At 44.8% G+C, this 24391-nt stretch overlaps 1 protein-coding gene across 1 annotated transcript; it reads right to left on the bottom strand.

Moving 5' to 3' along the window:
* Positions 1–7573: 7573 nt before the first annotated feature.
* Positions 7574–10865, bottom strand: LOC104568847 (molybdopterin synthase sulfur carrier subunit). The gene is made up of 4 exons (XM_088519946.1): positions 10854–10865; positions 10459–10559; positions 7787–7933; positions 7574–7696 (listed from the first exon to the last, which is right to left on the bottom strand). Exons 1-3 carry the CDS (start codon positions 10863–10865, stop codon positions 7807–7809), a joined length of 240 nt encoding a protein of 79 aa, XP_088376072.1. The 3' UTR covers positions 7574–7696; positions 7787–7806.
* Positions 10866–24391: the final 13526 nt, after the last annotated feature.

Below are 24391 nucleotides of genomic sequence, written 5' to 3' on the forward strand. Positions count from 1 at the left end.
GCATGGTAACAGTAAACAAGTTAATGATGTGGAAAAAGGAATGCCAAAAACAGGAGACTGTCTATATTAGTTACTCTAACAAAAAGAAGAATTACACTCAGAGGAAGTGATCTTTAGTCAAGGTTCTGTACAATTCCCAGAAAAAAAAAATGGCAGAGGGCTTCTCTCCAACACCCAAAACAAAATAAAATTCAACCTTGAACTTGATGAGCTCTGCCTAGATAAGGCCCACATGGTTTGGAGGCTGCCTATGTGCCTGCACGCAAGGAGCAGCTGCTGCACTGCAGAGGAGCTTGCTCACGGGTTCCACCGAGGGAAAGGACACAAGATAAGCAGCAGTTTAACCAGGCTCCTGCCTAAAGTTGTGTACTTCACTAGGGTTTAATTAATCCAGATAAAAACATATCACTAACATTATAGAAATTATAGACACCAGTGGGGAGGAGACACCATTGCCTATTTTTCAGGTTTTATTTTGTTCAGCAAATGCTGTTTGTAGATTTTCACTGCAGACGCAATGAAATGGATAATATGGCTGAGGCCCAAGTGTTGTCTGATGAAACAATGTATAAGCTGTAGCAAATCATTTTATTTCTCCTTACCCCTTTCATTTGCCATCCTTTATCTTGATTAAACTGATAATAATAATTAGATAGGAACTGCCTCTCGGCATTAGTAAAAATGTCATACACGGCATCCAAATACTATCATGGCACAGAGTAATGACAGGAAGACATGATCTTTCTTTGGTGGGCAGCCAAATGTTTTCAGTGGAAGCCTGTACATAGTGAGTCAGTCTTTTTCCTCTTAGGCAGGTTTCATAACAGTTACAAAACTGTCCTAGCTCCTTCAAAATAAATCATGTCTAGACATTGCTAAGATGTAGTTAAGGGTTTGTGTGTTAATGCTAATGCAAGTTTGTTGCTGGTAAAGTATTAAGTCTAACTGAATCGAGGTTTGTTCATATATTTTCATGTGATGGGCTTGTAATCATCAGCTGCATGGTAAAAATACTTCTGTGAGACACAGCTACCAGAAAGTAACCACCAATAAAAAAAATAACAACTCTGGGGTATAGTTCATATTTTCTCCTCTGTATCAAAATGTTTAATCTATTTCAAGTAGCTTTCATGTTACAACAATGTCAAAATAGCATAAAGCTTGCAAACTGACTCTTCATTCATTTAAAATTAAATTCAGCAAGTTTAAGGTGGGGGGGGGGGGGTAATTGTCCTATTATGACCCAGGCAGACAGTGAACACAGATTACCAACATAAAGGCTTTAAAGCAGTATACAACACAGAGTAAACAAATGCTCGCAACCAAGAATTTTAGAGAAGATTGTTTTAAAAAAATGACTCAAGATGAAAAAGTATAGAGATGATTTCAAAGGAAAATCAAGACCACTTAAAAAAAAAAAACTAATTACTAGTCATTCACTTAATTCAGTCCTAATTAAATTGTTCAGATTGAAACATCTATTACCACTGCCTAAAAACATATAGATTCTCCATGAAAACAACCCAAAGCTAAAACAGCATGCTCATTAGGAATAGTAAGACTTTATTTTTAAAAAGAGTACAGTTATTTTTCTGAATTTGCCCAAAAGCATTCCTTGTTTTCCTTCCAAGAATATTCATCCTCATAAATCTCCTGCAAATATAAACAAAGAATGGGAAATACTGTGCGAGTCTGCTGCATACATAGCCGCAAGCCAGGCCAAACAACTCAACAGGCACCCGGCTATTATTTACTGATCACATCAGGAATACACAGCACTTGGCTGGCAAATAGAAAGCAGAGCGGGCAGCATCCTCAGAACATATGGCTTTCTGTGTGGGGAGCCCCTTGGGCTGAATGCAGCCTGAACCCCAGTAATATCAGCAGGGCCCACCTATGTACAAGCACTTTGGGAAAGATCCAGAAGAGAGGATGCAAAAGCCAGGCAGCATATAGCATTCATGTCTGAAACTAACGTTTTACATGATGCTGTTCTGCTCTACCATCATTTCTAGGAATAAGAACATTTAAGTGTACATAAAATGTTGATGTTAAAAAGATGACATAAAAATACAGTAAGTATGTGTGGAAGAATTGTTTGAAAGCAGGAACTGAGAGGAAAACTAGGGCCTAACAGAAGTTTTGGCATTACAGTAGCTTGCCTGGGGTGATACACAGTCGCCACTTCCAGGATGGTTGGTACGCACGGACTCTGCTCCTCCACGGTTCCCTGGGCAGCACAATCTGTCCTCCTCGCAGCTGCAAAGGGGAGTAACGGAGGATGGAGCGGAGTGAAGACACCGCGGCCAAACTCTGTTGCACTCCCTGTGCTGGGCCGCTGATAAGCCACACAGTGGCTGTCTAATGGGAGATATACGATAACATGTGCTGGTGCTGAGCCAGCAAAGGTGGCAAATCACTCCTTTCGGATGAACTTTGCTTGAACTTTGCTCATTATAATGTGAAAACCACACCTCCATCCCAAAAGTTACCCGCCTCCGAGGTACGACCACCCCTCACCGAGCATGCGCTCTAGATTTTCAGTTGACTGTACCTTTAAATGAAAGTGAGAAACTTTTTCACCAATCAATAACAATATTAAGTATGACTCTAGTCACTCAAGCTCCACCTGACTGCAAAGAAAAGTATAAAAGGTGAACTAAGGATGAAAAGGTGGGGAGAAGAAACCATTGTAACTCCTGGGTCAGTTGACAGGCTGAGCCCCCTTCCCTCTCCTCAGGTCGGGACGCTGCCTGAGGAGACTAAGAAGTGAGGGGGAAAGAAACCATCGTAACTCCTGGGTCAGTCGACGGACTGATCCCCCTTCCCTCCCCTCGGACTGGAATGCCACCTGAGGAGACTCGAGACTGAGAGCCCTCTCCCATCTTCTGGGGTGAGTGATGATTGCACATATGTACATCAGAGCTAGCTAAAAACCCCACGCTCTAGTAGAGAATTTCCTGTACTGACATCTGAAACCTGCTTTGTAAATGTTGCATTTGAATAAATCATACTGTTTGTGAACTCGACCACTTGTTTGGGGGGAGGCGATCGGACCTACAGTTGACGGACTGTTCGTGAATCTGATACTGCCAGGGTTGAGCTTATAGGTGATTACACTATTTGGGAACTCGATTTGCTCCTAAGAAGGCGATCGGACCTACGGTCCATGGACTGTTCATGAATCCAATACTGATTTGATATCTCCTTCCCCCCTCCACCACCACTATCTCTTTCAAACTGCAACATTTCACAGTATGACACATCTGGGGCAGATTACTTACCACCCATCAGCTCCTAGCTCCAAATTCAGCAGGGCTTTGACCCCCAGATTATTCTGAGACCACAGGACCCCATTCTCCTGAAGCAGGCGTCTGAAAAGCAGAGATACATAAGAAAATGTTTTGCACTGAGCAGTAACTCAGAGAACATTCCTGACACCATGTGCCAGGCTGTCCCTAGGAGAGCAGGCAGAGGTAATGCTCGCTCCTTGCACGCAATGCTGTCGTTATGCAATAAGGCTCCTGCCAGACCCAGGCTGGTCTCTCCACACGCTGCCGTGTGCCCATCCTAGCTTTGGGACCTCCGCACATTCCTCTACTGTGTGCTGCTGTGCTTATGTGCACTCTTGCCTAATGCTCTCTGCTTACTCAAGGCCACAGGGATGAGGGGAAAAGAGAAAAACAGAAAAGATCACTTTTATTTGCAAACTGCAGCATCTTCCAAAGCAAAGCTCCTTCAAGGCTTGTCCAGAAGCCTGAGCAGAACTGAACTTTGCCACCCAAGGTAGGAGAGGTCAGGTCCCCATGATTCCCATCATAGGAAAGAGTTCAGAGTAAGAGGAGTTGGGACACCCAGTAGCATTAAGAACAACTGCTGGTGGTAGGAAGGAGGTGTCCTCTCAGCATCAAAAGCAGCCTCCAGCCCAGCTGTTTAAGACTCTGACATAAGCCTAGAACCAAACTTGGCCCAAATGTACCTTTTTCCCTATTGGGACGGATGCTTTTAAGGTGTTGATGCAGTACCTCACAGCTTCAAGAGATTCTGCTCTGTGCAGAGAGGAGACTGCAATAATTACACTTGCTTATCAGAACCAAGCTAAGGAGAGAAAGAAACAACAGCACTTTTAGCTAATGCTTACCCTCAAGAGCAACCAAAAGCTGTGGCCATGTCATGTCAGTACTCTGGCCATGCACCCTCCTGACTCACTCATACTGAGCAAGCGTCAGGTCATGTCCAAAAGATTATACATTTTCAAAAGGAAAGAAAACCACAGCCAAAATTAGTACCACATGGGAGAATTACATGCTTTAGAATAAATAATCCCACCATTCATAGCCTTCTTTTCTTTCTTCCTCTCTTATAAAATCTATGGAATTAGAGGGGATAATTGCTAACTTATAACAATGCATAGGATACTCACTGAAAACCAGCTGATTAACAGCAACAAGGCAGAAATGGCCATTTCTTCCCTGAAAGCCTGAGAAACCATCTTAGTTTGGAAACAAGTAAATAAAGCATCTCAGATATAAGGATTTTGCACTAAAATTTAATTTTTGACAAATTCTGATTTCAAATTACGAAGTTTTTCATTCGGTGTGCTATATGTACCAAACTGAGTTAAGAGAGGTACCATAGGGTTTTGTCTCACTCCTCACAGGGGTAGTATTTCCCAAAGCTGCTTTCCAAATCCCCCTCTATAGTAAGATTGCTCTAGCAAACAGCTCAGAGGGAAAATTTAAGTCTCAGTGCTTTGAGCTGCCCTTGATAGAAATCACTCTCTCTGTTGACTATAGTGGAAGTCTAAAGAAACTACTACGCTCCAGAGCTAATATCAGCCTTGTGATCACCTCCAAAGTTATTCCTGCTGACAGAAACAGAAGCAGCATTTGAGACACTCACTCCAGCCCTGCTAACTTCACAGGGAAATCCGATGAACAGAAAAAGCTCAAGAGCGTGTCAGACTAGTGTTCTGTGTTTTATATCCCAACAAAAGATTGATCTCCAAGATTCACGAACTGGAGGCTTTCCTACGAGCATGCTTGACAATTCCCATTCTTACTTCAAATCCTCTATTCTAAACTTCTAGGCTTCCTATGGCATAATTTGACTTACATCTGACAGAAAGAAGATGACATTCTAAAGCACTTCAAGAGAAAAGAGAAGAAATAAAGTGCTTTAAGAAAAGCAACTTTGCCCTTTCCTGCAAGGAAATCAGCAGCCCTTCTCTCCACTTTCACACTAACACACCAGTATCAAGGCTCATGTAGGCTAAATGCAGATTCTAGGAATATTACCAATATACACTTTTGGAAAACCAAAAGACTAGATTTCTGAAACTGTTGTGCAGTGAGAGGTTGATGCTGCAGGAAGCTCTGCAGCACTACAGAATATACAGACTCCTATGCATCCTGCAGGTCCACAAGCACATCCGAGCACCAGCCAAGGATTAATACTCAACTTTCCAAAGCATGGGGTCTCACCATACATACCCAAGTCTATGGTGCACTGCAATGTGTTGGACTGATGGTCATTTCTGTCTAACATCTCTGCAGAGTTTCTTTATTTCAGTCTCTGCCATTGAAGTATATGCTTCATATTCTAAGCGAATCACTTCTTTCCCTTCAAAATTATTTCTTGCAGTACCTAAACAAAAACAAGTTATCAACTAAAAGCACCAACATACACACCGAGTAAAACCAAAGATCTCCCATGGTGGTCAAGGTCAGCACAGAGCAAATGCACTGCGCTCCCCTCATCTCAGCTGTGAATAGATTCTTCACACTAGAGACATCTTTAACATTCCAGACAGAATTCAGTCTGCAGACTGTGGAAGTCTGTGGTCAACAACAGCCTAGGCTAGGATATCTTTTTGGGGTAGCCGATAAGGTGCTGTTACTGTATTTGCTCAAATAACACTGAAGTACTCAGTACTTGGGAGCCCCATGAGATCAATACCATGTCCATTAAGCAAGAGGATAGAACCATTAGCCTTGACCTTCCCCAGGACACTGATTTACTTTCAACCAAGATCTGAACAACAGCAGCTTCCATACAGGTGAGCACATGTGGTTTGCATAGCCACAACTACCCACTTCCCATTCTGAATGAGGGTAGAAAGGGAAAGGGGGTGTATTGGAGATAAAAATTTCTGTGATCTGTAGAGTCATAACAACCTCCCATGGGAAGCAGAGGCCAGACCTTGAGAAAGAAGATGTTTGCCTGCCTAGGCTGAGCGATAAGGAGCACGGAGGCAGCTGCTCAGCCCAGTTCACAGGCAGCCCCCCCGGAAACCTGTTGAAGCCGGCCGCTCGACTGGGCTTGTAGCCAACTTAACTGCAGATGTCCTCCAAACTAGCTTTGGAGGTCAAACACCCAGAAATGAGGAAGAAGAGGAAGAAGGTAGGACCCTCGAATTGAGGGCTGGGACCCCTGACTGGTACGTGCGCCTGTGCACCTGGGGGGGGCGGGGAGGGGGAGGAAGAAGAGTTACACAACTAGAGGCAGAGTTTGTCTGCCCCTCTGGCCTGCCTCCTGGGTCCTACTGACCCTACATGCCAGGATGCACCGGGCATGGAGAGGACAGTGTGGAGAGAGGGGGGTGGGGGGGAGAATAAACTCCTCACTCTGAGGTCTACGCTGTCTCCGCGGGAGCCGGTCAGCAACTCTCTCTGATCTGCCAGCTCGAGCGGATGTTCAGGTCCAGTATCCCGCCAGCAGGTATCACCTCGTGAGTAGTTATCCATACTTTGCTGCTTTTATGTGCTTTCACCTGAATAAATGCTCACTGTAGTCACCTTGTTCTAGCGTGATTATTGCCAAATCCCGAGCCCATCTGGAACAGGGGGAGTAACTCCAAGCGGTTTGCTGTTCCAGAGCTGTTGTTCCACAAAGCCAGGACAGCAACACCAGCAGGGAAGTTTCTCATCACCCCGTCCCAATGCAACTGGTAAGAGTTGCCACAGTCTTGTTCTAATAAATTCAGAGTAAATCGTCTAGATGTCCTGGGTCCACTCCAGAAATGCATCCTTCCATATTTTATCCTGAAATTAAACACAGTTTACAACAGAGATTTCTAAGAAAGAGAACTCTTGGGTTCTAATTCTAAGGTTTAATAAGCTTTCCAGGACTTTCAATTCCATCAAACTGCTTCAGTGACACAAAAGTCACTTCAAGTTTTTCTGTGAAGAAAGCAGTAAGTTATCAACTCATCTAAGAATGAAGAGCAAAAGCAGCATGCTGAGCAGCAGCAATGGAACAAACCCCAATAAAAAAATGTACTGGCATTTCAAAGCATGAAGAGAAATAAAAATATTGTACAGACACCTGTCGCTTTGACAGCTACAAACAAAAGAAAACTTTTTTTTTAAAGCAGCAGACAATTCTTTTTCTCTATTTTTTTTTCTCTTAAAAAGTAGCAGCAGTTTTTTCACTATTATTTTACTTAGGCAAGCTGGATGTCTATAGACAGCCAGAAACAACTAAAGCATAACAAGACCTAAAAAAAACAAAATCAAAACAACACCTGACCTCTCTCACAATTTTCTTCCACTTACTGCATATGTGTTAATCATTTATTTGTAGAGCAGCTTATAGTTTCTGGTCAGCACTATGATTCACTCCAGCAGGAAGCAAAAATTAAACTCTCTCAAAAGAGCGGGGGTGAAATGGGGAAATACACATCACATCTCTGGACCTAAACAGAAAAAAAAGGAAGATTACAGAAAAACCATATTTCAACACAGGATGATCCTCCATAGGAAAATAAACAAGAAGTGATACCCACAAAAGATTATTTGGACAGATTCAGCCTCCACTGATTGGTGAGAGGATGGTAACCTCATCTTCAGGGTGCAGGACCAAGAGCTGGTCTCCAAGCAGCACATACTCCTGCCAAACAGCAAACACCCCTTGATCCCAGATAGCAGCAAGCCTGAGGGCAATAAGCAAGAGCACAAATGGGTTTCTAAATAGAGTGTTTGCACTTAACCATGAGATTTCTTTAAACAACAAACCGGTGCACAGCCCAGGGCAGATGAGGTTAATTCTGTGACTTACACGACTGTTTCCAATATTCTTCTAAAACATCATATATAACAAACAACCACCTCCTACTTTTGGATTTTATTGTTGTGGGTAAGGGGGAACCAACTCAGTAAAATTATTAGAAGTCAAGAATTGAGTTTGTCACATGCATTTATAAACAACATCAAAACTGAGGTAGACAAGATCCACTTCAAAAGCTTCTAACAAATCAATAGGTAACTCAAGAGGATATCAACTCTGGACACCATGAGATTAGAGCCTCTTCCCCAACTAAGTTCAGTCATAAAGTTAGTATGAGCACTTCACTAAGACAGAAATGAATGCTAACACTTTAAAAGATGCGGACATCTAATTATATTATTTTAGAACATAAAGTGCAGCACAGACTGCATAGAACTGTACTGCTAGAAATGGAAAGGGATGCCAAAAGGTCTTAGTAAAAATCATCTTATTTCCTACCAGCCAACAGGCAAGGCACAGTAGCACTGATTCAGAGGACAGTCTGAAGGGAGGGACTGTTAAGAAAGTAAAGAGTCACTGAAGAACTTAGCACAACTATGGAACTAAAGTGCTGATCAGAAGGATGGCTTCTAATTAGTGTCACTTCCAAGTTAATTCATTGGGGGAAAAGAGTGGAACAGAAGAGCATTGTCAAGTATGTTCAAGCTGCAGTTTGAATATCCATTAGCAATGTGAATAGAAGTCTGTGGTTAATGCCCTACTATTATGTTGAGTTTTTCCAGAAAAGCTAGGAACAGAAGCATTTCCAAGAAGGCCACTGTGAAGTAACTGCACATGCAAAATGTACTGCTCCGAGTCCTCATTCATTAAAAGGATGAGCTTGGCAAACTACAGCAAACTGAACAAAGGTGCTTCTGCTTCTGACACCAACCAGAGCAGCAGTGTAGGCTGTAATGCATGCTGCAAAGTAAAATACACTCATTCCTTACTGCCTCTTCTCCCCAACACACCTGGCCTGATTGTCTGTGAAGAAAAGTCCCCTAGTCGAACATTTGTTTAGAACTTCTCACTAGGAAATAGCTGCCATTGCTAAACAGTTTTTCTTTTTTTTTTTTTTTTCATGGCTATTGAGAGTATATCCAATGAAGAAGGTTGGTGCCAAAAGGAGTGCTTTGGTGCCTAAATCCAAAGTTATAGAAATTTGGGTGCATTCAGCACTTAACCGTGAGGACCTTTATCTCTGCTCTATTTTTATATTATTATTATTATTATTATTATTATTATTATTATTATTATTAACAGGCTGTGCAGAGAGGTTGTGGAGAGGTTATGGTTGTCCATATCCTTGGAGATATTCAAAAACTGACTGGACATGGTCCTGGGCAATATTCTCTACGTGCTCTGCTTGAGTAGGAGGTTAGACCAGATGATATCCAAGGATCCTTTCAAACCTTAACCATTCTGTGATTCTGTACATCAAACTCACTATTGACAGGCTTGTGTACATTACCTGAGCCTTAATCAGGCTCAGAGATGGAAATCTGTCGCAGTTGTGGTGGCCATAAACACAAGCAACTGGGGTAGATGCAATGCAAACTACACTTTATTGTTTTTTAGGTACATTATTTATACCGAGCTTTCCTCGTCGTGGCTGCTGCTTATTGGTGAGGACTACAAAGGACAGTAGCTAGTAACAGAGTTATGATTGGATGACTCTTAGCTTGGCCAGTTTCTGCTCTGTGGCCAAAACCTCCTTAAATTTGTTAATAACTTTCTGCTGTCTCCGTGTGAATTCCCTATCTCATAGATACACTCTAATCTTCAAGGTTAACGTTCTCTGCTAAGGGAGCCAGAGATTCTACAGACCTGCTGTAATCCCTGACAGAAATCACTCTGCATTACTACAGCACATCAAATACTCTTTCAGGACCTGACTCCCTAAGAAATAAAACAGACTTCTTTCTTCAGAGGAGGTTGAAAGTGTGCCTGTTTCTTAAGCAAGGGCTGAGTAGCTAGAAGTCTGTGGCAGAGCTTGAGCACCCTTTTTAACCTGCTTTCCAGTGACTGCCATAAGCTCAGACAAAAGGCGAAGCAGACAGAAAGGGGGAAGTGATCAAAGGCACCTGCTCCTAATCAAAAATTTCTTTTTCATGGCACTGACTGTGCTGGATCCTTTTTGCAGATGTTTCACTTTCTCCACAGATACCACAAACAGGTTAGGTACTCTACAGTCACCTGCAGGTGACTGCTTCCAGAGCGGCCCTCCTGAATGATGAGTCACGTACGTTACTTATGCCCAGCTTTGGGGAACATCTATTGGATCTGGGCTTTTCTGGCGTAAAGCTACAGAATTTGCAGTTTGCCAAAAAGCACGCAGATTACAAGGACAAGGCTCTGCTCGTACGATACCAAAACACTGCCACATGTTCCAGCAGTGCCCTCCCCAGATACCTTGGATGCAGCTTCATGATGTCTTCCGAGAGAAGCACGCACAGTGTCTTGGAGCGCAGCCCCACCAGCTCCACGCTCCTCGCGAAGTACAGCACTGTGACCTGCACGGGAGACAAGCGCCTGCTCCTGAGACATATGCATAACATACGTATAACACACGTACACACACACAGGTTTCACACTTTCAGGTGGAAAGGGGAAAACAGGCAGGATTTTTGATACTAATCGTGGCCCCACACCAGGCCTTGGACGTTGCGGCCCTGCGGCTCTGGCCTGGGTTGGGGTAGCGGCTGCCACCGGAGCCTGGGAGCTGCCGCACCGGGGCCCGTGCGCAGCCCCAACTTGCCCCGCTCTGCGCTGCCCAGCCGGGATGGTGCCAGGGCCGCAGCACCTACCTGGCAGTGCATGGAGCCACCATCCCCGGGCCCGCAGCGGCAGCAGGCTGAGTGGTGCAGGGCCCAGCGTGCCCCTTGCAGCCTGGGCAGGAGGCGGCGCGGCCCCGCCGTGGGGCGCTAGGTGGCGCCGGTGTGAGGGCACCCCCAAAGAGGGGAGGCCACGGTCTCGGCTTCACCCCGCAACGCGGCCTGTAGTCCAGGGGACAGCACCTTAAAAGGTGGATTTCAAAGAGGAGCAATACAATTTTCCAGTATGTTTTTCTTTTTTTTTTTTCAGTCAAACTTTTGATTTTGAGACAGGATCTGTGTTGTAAACAGTGTGCACTCATTACATGGCACACATTGTAAATCATATATAAAAGTATATATGTATAATGTATGTATAACAGGAGCTAAGGGTCCCTTAGAATGTGTTTAAGTTTCCTGAGGAAGGCGCTGGTTGGTACAAGATGTCCTCTGGTTGTGGCAAGATGTCATCTGCCTCCCTAAGGACAACCACACGCCCCCGGCAAGGGCTTGCACAGAAAAACAGCCCCAGCAAGGAATGGCCAGAGTTATTTTTGTGCTGTTTACGAGGCAGCATGTGTAACCTCACAAGAGTCAAACTAACTCCTTCTACCACACAAACCATAGAGGAATCTGTCGTTCTTACTAGTGATGTAGAGTTTGCAATTGCACGGAAAATCTCGCTGTCAAGAACTGAATGTCCAAAAAGGAGACAGAGGAGTCCTAAAACTTTATTTGAATAAAGGGAGAGTCCACCAGGCATATCCCTGTGGGGTCTCTCAAATTGCTGGAGGACGCAGCCCCCCTTTTATCCTAATTCCCTGACCGAGGGACGCCCTCTCCTTTTCCCCATTGGCTGAGGTACTCAGAAGTTACAACCTTCCCAGCCCGCCTACACCGAACTCCTGCCTCCTGCCATCTGTTCTCACCTAAGGTCACCTGACTCCTCTGTCCCCCTTGTTGAAGAATGTGGGGGAATTCCCTTATTTCCCTTATTTGTAAAGGCCCCCCAACTCTTGGCAGATGGCTCTTTTGTCCCACTCTATCATGGCTCCACTCAGTCTCCCCCCTCCCTTTGCCCTGCTCTTCAGCCAAACTGTGGGGGAATCCCCTTATTGGTGAATACACAAACTTGAACATTCTGCTCAATCCCTCCTCTTTTTTTTTTTTTTCCTTTGGACAATATTTGTTTTTACAAACCCCTATGCCCATCTCTAGAAGCATAATGGACTCTGCATAGGTTATTAACTAACAATCTGCGTTCGATAGGTCTAGTACCCATGGGTAGTCTTCATATCCTCCTGGACTCCCACAGACCTAGCAACCCAGCATTTATTTTCCAGACCCACTCCTAGCCAGCGGTACAGATCTACGAGAGTTAGTAATGCCTTGACCTGGTGTGGGACCTTGACAACAAGGGATCCCCCTGTGGTCAGTTTTCGGGCCTCAGTTACCATTAGGGCTGTAGCTGCACAATTCTGCAGACAATAAGGCCACTCCTTAGCTACTGGGTCTAATATTTTAGAAAAATAAGCTACTGGTCTTCGCATGCCTCCATATTCTTGCACTAAAATTCCCTTGGCGTGGCCCTGTTTGACATCCACATATCATTCAAATTCTTTCTCTGGGTCTGGAAGAGCTAAAGCCGGAGCCTTGCTCAATTTATCTTTTAATTTTCTAAAGCTCTGTTCTCCTTCTCGTGTCCATACCACAACATTGGGGCTGTTTTGGGTTAAAAAGTCATACAGTGGTCTAGCTAATACAGAAAAGTCTTCAACCCAGGCTCTGCAGTATCCTACTAGCCCTAGGAACTGCCGTAGCTCTCTCTTAGTCCTGGGTAATGGTACTTCTAAAATTCCCTGAATTCTTTCTGGGTCAAGGCATCGTAAACCTCCGGTCAAAATATGCCCCAAATATTTGACCCTTCTTTCCACCATTTGTGCCTTATTTTCGGACACCCTAAGCCCTTTTTGAGCCAAGAAATTAAGTAATTTCACAGTGGCTTCCTCCACTACCCCTTCTTCTTCCCCTGATAGGAGCAAGTCATGCACATACTGCAATAACCTAACTCCAGGGGGTGGGGTAAATTCCTTCAGTATCTTCTGCAAGGCTTGTCCAAATAAGACCGGTGCCTCGGTGTATCCTTGCAGGAGAACTGTCCATGTCAATTGTTGTTTTATCATTTTTCCTCCCTCCTCTTGTTCCCATTCAAAGGCAAAATATTACTTACTATCCTCTGTGAGAGGACATCCCCAAAATGCATCTTTCAAATCAAGTACTGAATAGTACTGATGTAAAGAGGGGATCTGGTTTAGAATAGTGTATGGATCTGGAACTGTGGGATGTCTTGGTTTGATGATTTCATTTATTGCTCTTAAGTCCTGTACCATTCTATAGGTTCCATCTGACTTCTTGACTGGCAGGATGGGAGCATTGTATGGAGACATACATGGCTCCAAAAGTCCTGCTTCCAGCAGGGAGTCAATAGTAGGTTGCAACCCTTTCCTTCCATCTCGTGAAATAGGATACTGCTTTTTAGAGACTATCTGCCCTGGTTGCTTTAAAGTAATTTGGAGAGGTTCCATGTCTAGTTTTCCATATTTTCCTGGAACTGCCCACACTTCTGGGTTCACTTCAGCATAAGCTTTGTCAGACATTTTGCACAAAGTTACAGTAGTGCTAGCTTCTTTATCATCTCTTACAATATTGATTTGCATTCCCAATTTAGCCATCAAATCCCTTCCCAGCAAATTGCAATCACAATTTGGGACAAAAAGAAAATCATGCATCTCAAATTTATTTCCCACATCCACTACTAGAGTCTGGATAATACGCGCTCGTTCGTCTTTTTCACTTACCCCTTGGATAACCAAGGAGCCTTTTGACAATTGCCCTCCTTTTGGCATAAAATTCAAGATGGATTGAGAGGCTCCTGTGTCTATCAAGAAACACACTTCCTCTCGGTCCAGACCCACCCTATATGTTATCAAGGGCTCCCGTCTGGTGGATCCCTGGTATAATGGGAGCCCCTGACACCCCTAACAATCCATTTCCATCAGTCGGTGAATTTCCTCTTCCTGAGGATCTCTTGGCCTCTGTGGGCATTCCCTCCTCCAATGTCCTTCCTCTTTACAAAATGCACACTGATTTCTCCCCAATTTCTGTTGTAGTTGAATATCTTCTGTTGAAGAGACCATCCCCCTGCTCTGCCTTTGATTACGCCCTTGAGATCGACCCTTTCCTCTGGCTCTTGGGGGTCCCACAGATCCTTGTGACTGTCTTACATACTGGGCCATAATCATGGCCTTTGCCTTTTCCTCATCCCTTCTCACATACACCTGTTGTGCTCTCTTTACCAATTCCTCTAATGGTCTATCCTGCCACTCTTCATCCTTCTGCATTCTCCTTCTTATATCAGGCCAAGATTTAGTGACAAACTGTACTTTTAGTAATGTGTCAAAGGCTGGTCCCTCAGGGTCCAGTCCTCCCTGTTTCCTCAAAGCATCTCTAATTCTTTCTAGCCAATGAGAGGGGCTCTCATCTTTTCCCTGTTCCAAGGACATAGCCTTTGACATATCATTAGTTCTGGGGACTGCCATTTTAATCGCTCTGATTACGTATGCTCGATAATCTCGAAGACAGGCCAAACTGACTCGATCATTTGGATCCCAATGGGGGTCTCCCATCAGGATCATATCATCCACAGGGGGTGCATCTATCGCATTTTGGCCTGCCTGCGGGTGTTCATCCTCCCATAATTGACGAGCTTTTTGCAAGATCGTCTTTTTTTCCTGGAATCCAAATAGGATTCCTAAAAGAAAATCCCAATCCTTCCAAGTGTAATCTGCATTTCCTAGATATTCATCTATCTTTTCCCCTACTCCTATAGGATCATTTAAATAAGGGGATAGTTCTTTCTTTAATCCCCTTATATCTTGGGTGGTCAGTGGCACGATTACAAATCCAAATCCCCCATCCTGACCTCCCAGTGGAACCTGTCGCAGAGGCATTTGCCGAATTTTTGTCTGAACTTTAGAGGTTTTTGGCACCTCATACTGGGTTCCTTTTCTTGTTTTTGAAGGGGACAAAATGTCCTGTTCCTCCTCCTCTTCACTGTCGCTAGAAGCAGGAGGTGCAGAGGGGACATTAGCTGTGGCTCCTGATGGATTTTGGTGATAAGATGGGGGAAGGTACTGGAGGACATCCCACACCTCCCTATCTGTTTTTTTTTTTCCCTTTCTTCAGATTCCTGCTTCCCTTTTTCTTCTCTCTCTTTTGTTACATAGATTCCTCTAGATGTTGCCCTTAACCATATTGACGCACATTCTTTCTTGATGAGACCCTTCTCAGTATCACTGAGATACTGGCACAAAACCTGACAAAGACTAGGATCGTCGTCCGACCCTACAGGGGGCCACCTAAATCCCCCTGGTAACTTATATTCTGGCCAAACAAAACAACAATATTTTATCTTTAGTCCCTTGGTTATTTCTGGGGGAATGCACAGGTTATCCCAAACCCTCAAAAACCTCCCCAAGAGACTATATGGGGATAAGTCGAGGTCATCATTTCTTTTCCCAACATCCTCTTTTGGCTTCCCTTTGCTGCCCTCCCTGGATGTCCATATCAGAGTTGTCACCCTTTTTGTTCCCCACTGTCCCATAGTACTCACCAGTGAGATTTCGATGGTCCTTTCCGTCAGACCTGGTCCTTTCCATCGGACTTAGCGCTACCTGGAGGTCCTTTCTGTCGGACCTAGTCCTTTCCGTCAGACTACTTGAGGACCCCCTCCTGGTCCTACCCACGGATCCCCTGATCCGCTTCTTGTCTGTCTCCAGACAGTCTCGGGAACCCAATTAGTCGTCCGGTGCCAGCTGCCGTTGAAGGGAGTCGATCACCAAAAGCTTTGGTGAGGCGCACCATCGACCCCGATCGCCGTCTGCTGTTCCAGGAAGGTGGAAGGATCCTGGACGAGCCCCCAATTGTGTGGAAAATCTCGCTGTCAAGAACTGAATGTCTAAAAAGGAGACAGAGGAATCCTAAAACTTTATTCGAATAAAGGGAGAGTCCACCGGGCATATCCCTGTGGGGTCTCTCAAATTGCTGAACACCATGTCTTAATCCTCTGCTGTGAGGAACGAGTTATTTTTTAAAACTCTATTCTTTTGTTTGTGAATGATTAACTACTGCTACAAATCGAACTCTCCTCAAGACAGCATGTGTCCAGTCAATAAAGTGATTGGTGATTGCTTTCTTTTCTTTTTTTTTTTTGTTTGTTTTTTTTTCTTGGTCAGATGTGGGATATTGAGGAGCAGGGTCTCTGTGATGGTGAGCCACAGACCTTTATTTAGGGTTAGAGAGAGAGAGAGAGATAACAGTTATCAAAACAAACGCCCCCAAATAGAATATGTTAACAAAGTTATAAGCATTTTGCATTTCCTCTTGCAATTTTTCCCTTCAGCAAGGCTGAATGTCCAGACTGTCGTGGAGCCGGTGGCTGGGCCTGGTCTGCTGGGATGGAGATCTGGATATGCAGCAAGAGTTCCCATGTCCCCAGCCCAGGGCGCATGTATAGTTTAGGCCTGGAAGCTTCCAGCTCACTAAATAATTGATATAGCTACCGGCTTTGATTGGTGAATGACGCGAATCTGTTTCACACCATCAGGTGAGACAGTAGATAAAAATTGCATATTAGATACAACATGTTGGATTAATTGAATAAAACAAGGGATGATACACGGCAAAAACATTAAGGCGGCAAATGCACATCTTACAATGATTTGGGGGTGGAATGTTCAGTCACAAGTTATTCATGTCAACAGCAGGCCGCTTGGCCTACACTCACCTCCTAGATGGCCCTCAGAGAGACAGGTGGCCATCACTCACATCAAGGTCTGGCATGGCATGTGTCCCCACCGCTCAACGCCTAATGGGTTGCAGCCAACAGCGGAGCTCGAGGTTCTTCTTGGTGGCAAACACAGAGGCCAACCCAGTCTTGCCCTTGACTATGGTAGAAGGTGCTTAGCCAGACTCAGGCTTTCCAGCTGGTCTTCAAGGTAGTGTCTCACCTGCCTCATCCAGCAGCAAGTCGCTATCATGATATCACTAATGCGAAGCTGTATGCATGTTATAACTACAACAGCATGAAGCAGTGCATTGAAGATGACGGTCACTGTGGGTGACCAGCCAAAGAAAATTTCCCGTCAGTGGTGGTCTCCCATCCTCTTAATCCATTCCATGACCTGCTTCACGTCTTCCATGGGCACATCTGGGTCGCTTGCTTCCTCCTGAAATGAAACAAAAGACAAACTCGCTTCTCGGGTTATAAAGAGGGAACAACCCATTAAGTGTGAATTTTATTAGTTTTCCCAAGGCATTTAAAACAGTTAGACTTCTAGATGGAATCGAGATTCCACACTGTTCTGCTTCGGTCCGCATTAGCGCAGTAATTTGTGCTCCAGTATCAATTAAAAATGTTACTGGTCTTTTCCTTGGTCCTACAGCAATAGCAATCAATAAATTCCCTTTTGTATTGCAGGTGAGTTGTCTTACAAACATCCATCCTCCACCTCCCCTCTCATCCTCAGGGGGCGGAGGGATTAGTTCCCCGCTGTTATCTCCTTCTCAAGCTGGCTCCTCCTCAAGGTCTATTAAGGAAGGGGCAGTGGGGGCTGGTCTGAAAACAGCCCTTTGCCCTGACCATTCCTGCACTAGTTGTTCTAATTTTTTGGTTGAGATTCCGTCCATCAAATCCTGGGGAATACCTTTCTGAAGACCTAGCAGCCACAGCCCCTGTTGAGTTAGGGGTTTCTCTCTCCCGGAATTGTGATCTTGGATCGACCCCAAGTCTTGGTGCTTCCTGGAGGGTGATTGCCACCCACTAACTCATTCTGCAGCTCGTAGGACCCTGGTTTCAGTTCTTTGGGACAATCCACATCCTCCCTACAATCACTCCTCAAGTACTTGAACATGTTGATCAAGTCTCCTCTCAGCCTTCTCTTCTCCAGACTAAACGGGCCCAGCTCGCTTAGTCTTTCCTCTTAAGATAGATGCTCCAGTCCCTTAATCATCTTTGTGGCTCTCCACTGGACCCTCTCTAGAAGCTCCACGTACCTCTTGTACTGGGGAGCCCAGAACTGCCCACAATACTCCAGGTGCGGCCTCACCAGAGCTGAGTAGAGGGGCAGGATCCCCTCCCTCGACCTGCTGGCAACACTCCTCCTGATGCAGGCCAGGATCCCATTGGCCTTCTTGGCCATGAGGGCACATTGCTGACTCATGACTAACTTCTTGTCAACCAGGACTCCCAAATCCCTCTCCATGGAGCTACTTTCCAGCAGGTCAACCCCTAATCTGTACTGGTGCCTGGGGTTATTCCTCCCCAGGTGCAGGACCCTGCACTTGTCCTTGTTGAACCTCATGAGGTTCCTCTCTGCCCAACTCTCCATATTGTCTAGGTCTCTCTGAATGGCAGCACAACCCTCAGGAGTGTTGGCCGCTCCTCCCAGTTGGGTATCATCTGCAAACTTGCTGAGGGTGCACTCTGTGCCCTCGTCCAAGTCATTGATGAACAAGTTGAAGAGCACCGGGCCCAGTACTGACCCTTGTGGGACACCACTGGCCTCAGGCCTCCAACCAGACTCGGCCCCATTTATCATCATCCTCTGGGCTCTGCCATCCAGCCAGGCCTCAATCCACCTCACTGTCCACTCATCCAGTCCACAATTCCTGAGCTTCTCTGTGAGGATGTTATGGGAGACGGTGTCAAAAGCCTTGCTGAAGTCAAGGTAGACAACATCCACGGCTCTCCCATCGTCCAGCCAGCTGGTCACCTCATCATAGAAGGCTATCAGGTTCATCAGACACGACTTTCCCTTGGTGAATCCATGCTGACTACTCCTGATCACCTTCTTTTCCTTGACATTCCTGGAGATGGTCTCTAGGATGAGCTGCTCCATCACCTTTCCAGGGACGGAGGTGAGGCTGACCAGCCTGTAGTTTCCCGGCTCCTCCCTCTTGCCTTTTTTGATGGCTGGAGTGACATTGGTTTCTTCCAGTCCTCAGGCACCTCCCCCGCCCTTCATGACCTCTCAAAGATGATGGAGAGTGGCTGAGCAATAACTCCCGCCAGTTCCCTCAGCACTCTTGGGTGCATCCCATCTGGGCCCATAGATTTATGGGTGTCCAGTTTGCCTAAATAATCCCTGACCCAATTCTCCTCAACCATCTGAAAGTCCTCCTCTCTCCTGGTTCTCTCTCTTGTCTCCGGGTTCTGTAGTACATGGGGACTAGCCTTGGCTAGTTTGGTCAGTTTGTCCACCAACACCTTAAGCCAGTCCAAGAATTTGACGTACGGCTCCCCCTTCTCCTGAGTCACCTTAGAGAAGGGCTCGAGGACTTTTGCGTCCCTTTCATCTGGGATGTTCGCCAAAGCCTCAAGAAACACTTCAGGTGATTGGACCAGTGCAGTGGGTGTGCAACATGCTTGTATTTGAGCTGTATTATACAGGCCCTCCCCCAGTAACATCTCCGTGGTCACCCCCTGCATTGTCTGATCATGCATGTTATCGAGCGCCTTCATATTTGCTGCCTCGTGTGCCTCTTGAAGCACGACCGCCTGCTATACCGGGGTAAGGATCAGCCGTATCAGCATTTTAAAATCGTGGGCAACCAGCCAATTATCCTCTGATGTCCCCCAAATTAGTGCTTGAGTATACGGCGCCTTTAGCCCATACTCGGACATTGCCTTCCGTATTTCCTTAATTATATCATACTCTAGTGGTCTGTGCTGCAGGCCTGTATTTGTGTCAAATAATACAGGATAAGCAGAGACCACGGACCCTGCAACCTTGCCTATATGCAGATCCCCAGCTCGATGCGCCTCCCGCCGCACCCCGGCCCAAGGGTTCTCCATCCCTTCTCCTGAGAGACGGGATGCTGCTGAGCCTTGATCTACAGGGTCAGCTGCTACCACCCCCTTCAGATAATCAGGAGGGGGGGAGTGGAAACCCGGCTCCCTCTGGCTCTCCACCTGGGGATAGCAATCCTCAGGCCGCAGCAGCACAAGTTCCCCCTCCCTGGGCGGTAGGGGGCCGTCATCGCCTCGATCCCAGTGGCCGAGGTCCCTGCATACTTCCTTAGAGCCTCATAGACAATTCGCCATGGTCTCAATAAGGAAGATGTGGTTAGGTCCGCACAAGTCGCCCAGTCCCACAGCACTACTCCAAAACTATCCCAGGCTCCGAGGTCAGACATTGTTGCCTCACTTAAAGCATTACAATTTTCCAAACCCCATTTTAAAAGCCAGATCAGGTCCCCTGGCTGAATGTCCTTCTCTTTTCCAGACTTATCTAAAATGTGCTGCAGAACCTGCAGCACCCTTTCCTACTCCTTAGTCATGGATTCTCCCATGGTCCGCGACAGCTAGACTCCCACTTCCCAGTGGCTAGAGCTTCTGAGGCTCCCACTTCCCAGTGGCTCAGAGCTTCATTACCGTTGAACAGTTGCAGCCGTGTAGACATTCTCCCCCGTCCATCCTATCGAGCTTACCCCACCATGCAATCTTCCCCAATCACCTATCTCAGTCCCTGTTGGGGCACCATTTGTGGCATATTTATTGAGGAGCAGGGTCTCTGTGAGGGTAAGCCACAGACCTTTATTTAGGGTTAAATGCCACTTACAGAGCTCCCGAGCCCGGAGCAGCCCCTGCCCTGCCCGGCAGCACGCGGAGCCCAGCAACCCAACCAGCCAATCAGGCAGGTGATCCCGTGCCAACCACGCACGAGGCTGCCCAATGAGCTGCCTGGTCACGCGCTGGCTGCGTGGCTGCAGCTCCCGTCTCTCCTGCTCAGCCCATCTGCCGAGTAGACACTGCCCGTCACTGGCCCCAGGCTGACTGCAACAGTTGGGGCTGTGTAATTTTGTATCTATACATCTTATATGAAATAGATCACTTTGACAAGGTGCACATGACCCAGTCAGTAGCTAGCAAGTGGCTGGAACATTTTTCCAGTGCAAAAGATGTGCCACAGGTGTCTGTCCTTAGAGTAAAGAGGGTGAATAGCTAGGCTCAGCTGGAGCAAATTAGTCTCTCAGTCCACAAAGCAGTGAGCTTTGAAAGATTTATCCCTGGATTTGATATCGAATTTAGAATTAAGTCCACTGTGGAGTAAGGAGAGAGTAGTTGTGGGCAACGAGTTTGTGGATTTTCTCTGTTTCACCTCCAGCTAACGGTTCACCTACTTCTGTGCTTGACTTCATGTTTAAAGGATGGCTCAGTTGCGTGTGTTGCATGATGTATTAAAGGCAGAATTTGGCCTCAGAAGCCACAGGCATAGAGTAGGATTTCTGACTCATCTTGTCTATTAACTGTGTTCTAGAACCAATAAAAAATAAGATGCTAACAGAGCAGAATGTAAACTGAAGTGTCATGGATGTCCAAAACAGGAACGTTCCTTAAATATCTCCTAATTCTGGACATTTTTTTTCTTCCATCTTAAAGTTTCCTAAATATTTATGCTTCTGCTTTCAAAGTTGCCTAGAACTGCCACAAACTGATATGCCCTAAGACATACACACTACCTCATTTCAGAAACATCAGATGCCTCAGAAAACAGAGTTGTGTCCCCTATATTTCTTAGTTAGCAAATGTGAGTTGTACTCAGATTGCTCTGTTTTTGTTTTGTTTGTTTGTTTTTTGTGGGGTGGAGGACAGGTACTTATACTTGGTAGTTAGGAAGTGAAATGAGAGGAGAGACTTTTCTTCAGCTCTGATAGAGATACATTAGTTCCATAAAGACTTGGATTTCAAAACATCACTTTCCAAATTATTCCTATAGGTTATCTCCATATGTTTTCTCCCTTAACATACTCTCTGAGGTCCTTCTTTGAAGCACTTATTTGTCTTGCAGCTTCTGGTTTGAAGTGTAATTGTGAGTAGCTGCAGCATGCAGTGTTTAGTTCTAAGTGTTCTTTATTGGGATTAGATTTTTAATTAGATCTTGTCCTAAGCTGTGACCTTTGCTTTAACAAACAGAAGTGTATGCACCCTCCCACACACATGTTATATAGTAGCCTCTAAGATGATACTTCTTTTGGATGTCTTTGAATTTTATAAATTATAATTAAGCCCTCCAAAGCAGACATTTCCTATTCTGCTTTGCAGTTTTTCTTCATTTTAATGATGTTCAATATTGAAAAAGAGTAAATCTGTGAAGGAAGAGTAAATTACCTTGAAGAATTCTCCTACGCCAACAAAATGGAATGTGGCTTAAGAGAAATTCAGCTCTAATAATGCCAAGGAGAGAAAATGGCAAAGAGCTGTTATTCATTTATTTCTTTATTGCCAGCAACATACCTTCAATTTGAATATTTGTTATGAACAAGTTTACAACACTGATTCTGTAATGTGCTGTTCAAGAGACAGAATCACAATAGAATCAGCTAAAATTAGGTAGGCACGCCAGTCTGTTTTTTCTAAGCTATTTTTGTATTAGCATATTGTAAAAAAAAAAAAAAGGCACAAAACATAACTAGAAACCCTGGGAAAACCAAAGAGGAAAGAACTGGAGACATTTTTTTTTCTTTTTTCCCTCCAGAAGATTTGCCTCTTATCACTTCAGCCAAAGTAAGTCTTTAGTACTGCACACAATTCCCTCTCCTCTAGAAGATTTTCTGTTTCTTTCTTTTTCCATTTTAGATCTTTTCTCAGGACTGTTTAGTATAAATCTTGAATTTTAAAGTCCAGATTTATACTTTGGAATTCTGCAGAAAACATCTCTCTGTCTTGTTTTACTGTTGTGATCAATTTTGCTGTATTCGTTTTAGATGCATCTGTGATACACATCAGAGAACTAGATTTTGATGCATAACACTATATTTAGAAGAACTGACACAAGGCCCTCACTCATGGTTCCTAAAATTACCACAATAAATAAATAAATAAATAACATTATCTGGAATAATCTTTCCCTACCCATTGCACCCTTCATTTGTCTTTGGTGACTAGCCGGATCTGCTCATTTAAAATAAAACAAAGCCGTTTGTTTGGAATAACCTAAAAATGGGACAGGTATAAGAATATGTCATCCTGAATTCCATTCATTCCACTGAATTCAGGTCTGAATTTGGCCTCATGCACATCAACACTGGTAATAATCTGGTGTTGCACCTTGTGAAGAAATGGACTCAGTCTGGGGTGCAGAGTGAGACAACTTGATTTTCAAACCAACTTCTTTTTATACTTTCTTAACACAAGTGTTGCAAGGCTTACAACCAATCAGCATCTTGCCACCTGTGCGGTTGTCCTGGCTTTGTTTCTTTTCTTCTGACAAGACATTCTTCACACGGGGCAGGGGGAGGTGTTTTGCACTCCTCCTCCTTTTTCGGCTCTGTCCCCCATCTGCTGAGAAGACTGACATCCTTGGGGTTAACTATCTGCTAACAAGGCACTATTATCTTTGAAGTGAGCCTCCACATCTCACCCTTCTTTATTTGTTTTTGGTTGAACAGCCATGACTTAATTAAATGATCAATCAATCCTTAAACACATAATAAGAAACAAAGCAGACATGCTAACAATAAACAAAATATGCCAATCATCAACAGGCTGTCCTACTAGACAGGTTACAAACGGATTTCCTGGACTAGATAACATAACATGTCCTGTCCCATTTGATTGGCCAGAATTACCCATATGTAGGTTTTAACTTGGGACGGTATCCACTGCGGTGTGGGCGATGTCACAGTGGTGCAGATGATGGTGATGACTGTGATAAGAAAGGCTTAATCCATCGAGCAGGTACCCATCTTGGCCCTGAACCTGTAGAAACACAAGCATATCCTCTACCCCAGGTTATTAAAGAAAAAGGCCCTTCCCACTGGTTTGTCTGTGGGTTGTTGACGAGAACCTGGGCTTTATCCTGAACTTTGTGTTGTCTGTGTGAATCAAAATGTTGGTATATAGGGGGGCCCTCTTCTGTCCAGCGATTTAAAAAATTCAACACATAGCAAGCTTTTACTATGCATTCCTGTGGGGATAACCCTACACTTCCCCTTTTTTGTTTTTGTAACATATTCTTAAGGGTGCCATGTGTACGCTCGATAATCGCTTGGCCTGTGGGTGAATGGAGGATACCTGTGATGTGTTGGATTCCCCATTGTTGAAAGAATATTTGCGTTTTTTGTGCTATATAGGCTGGGCCATTGTCAGTTTTTATAGTTTTTGGCACTCCTAACATTGCAAAGGCCATCATAAAGTGTCGAGATACATCTTTGGCCTTTTCACCTGTATGTACAGAAGCATAGATACAGGATGAGAAGGTATCAACAGAAACATGCACATATTTAAATGTGCCAAATTCAGGGATATGCGTTACATCTGATTGCCAAATTTCAAGCGCAGAAAGACCGCAAGGGTTTACTCCAATGGATGGTATTGGTAAAATGCGCTGGCAGTCTGGGCATGACTATGATTTGTCTAGCTTGTTCCTGAGTCAATTGGAACGACCTCTGTAACGCTTTTGCATTTTGAT

The sequence above is a fragment of the Tinamus guttatus genome, unplaced genomic scaffold (genome assembly GCF_059628265.1).
Source record: "Tinamus guttatus ecotype Peru unplaced genomic scaffold, ASM5962826v1 Tinamus_guttatus_pri_ptg000077l, whole genome shotgun sequence".
Classification (NCBI taxonomy): Eukaryota; Metazoa; Chordata; class Aves; order Tinamiformes; family Tinamidae; genus Tinamus; species Tinamus guttatus.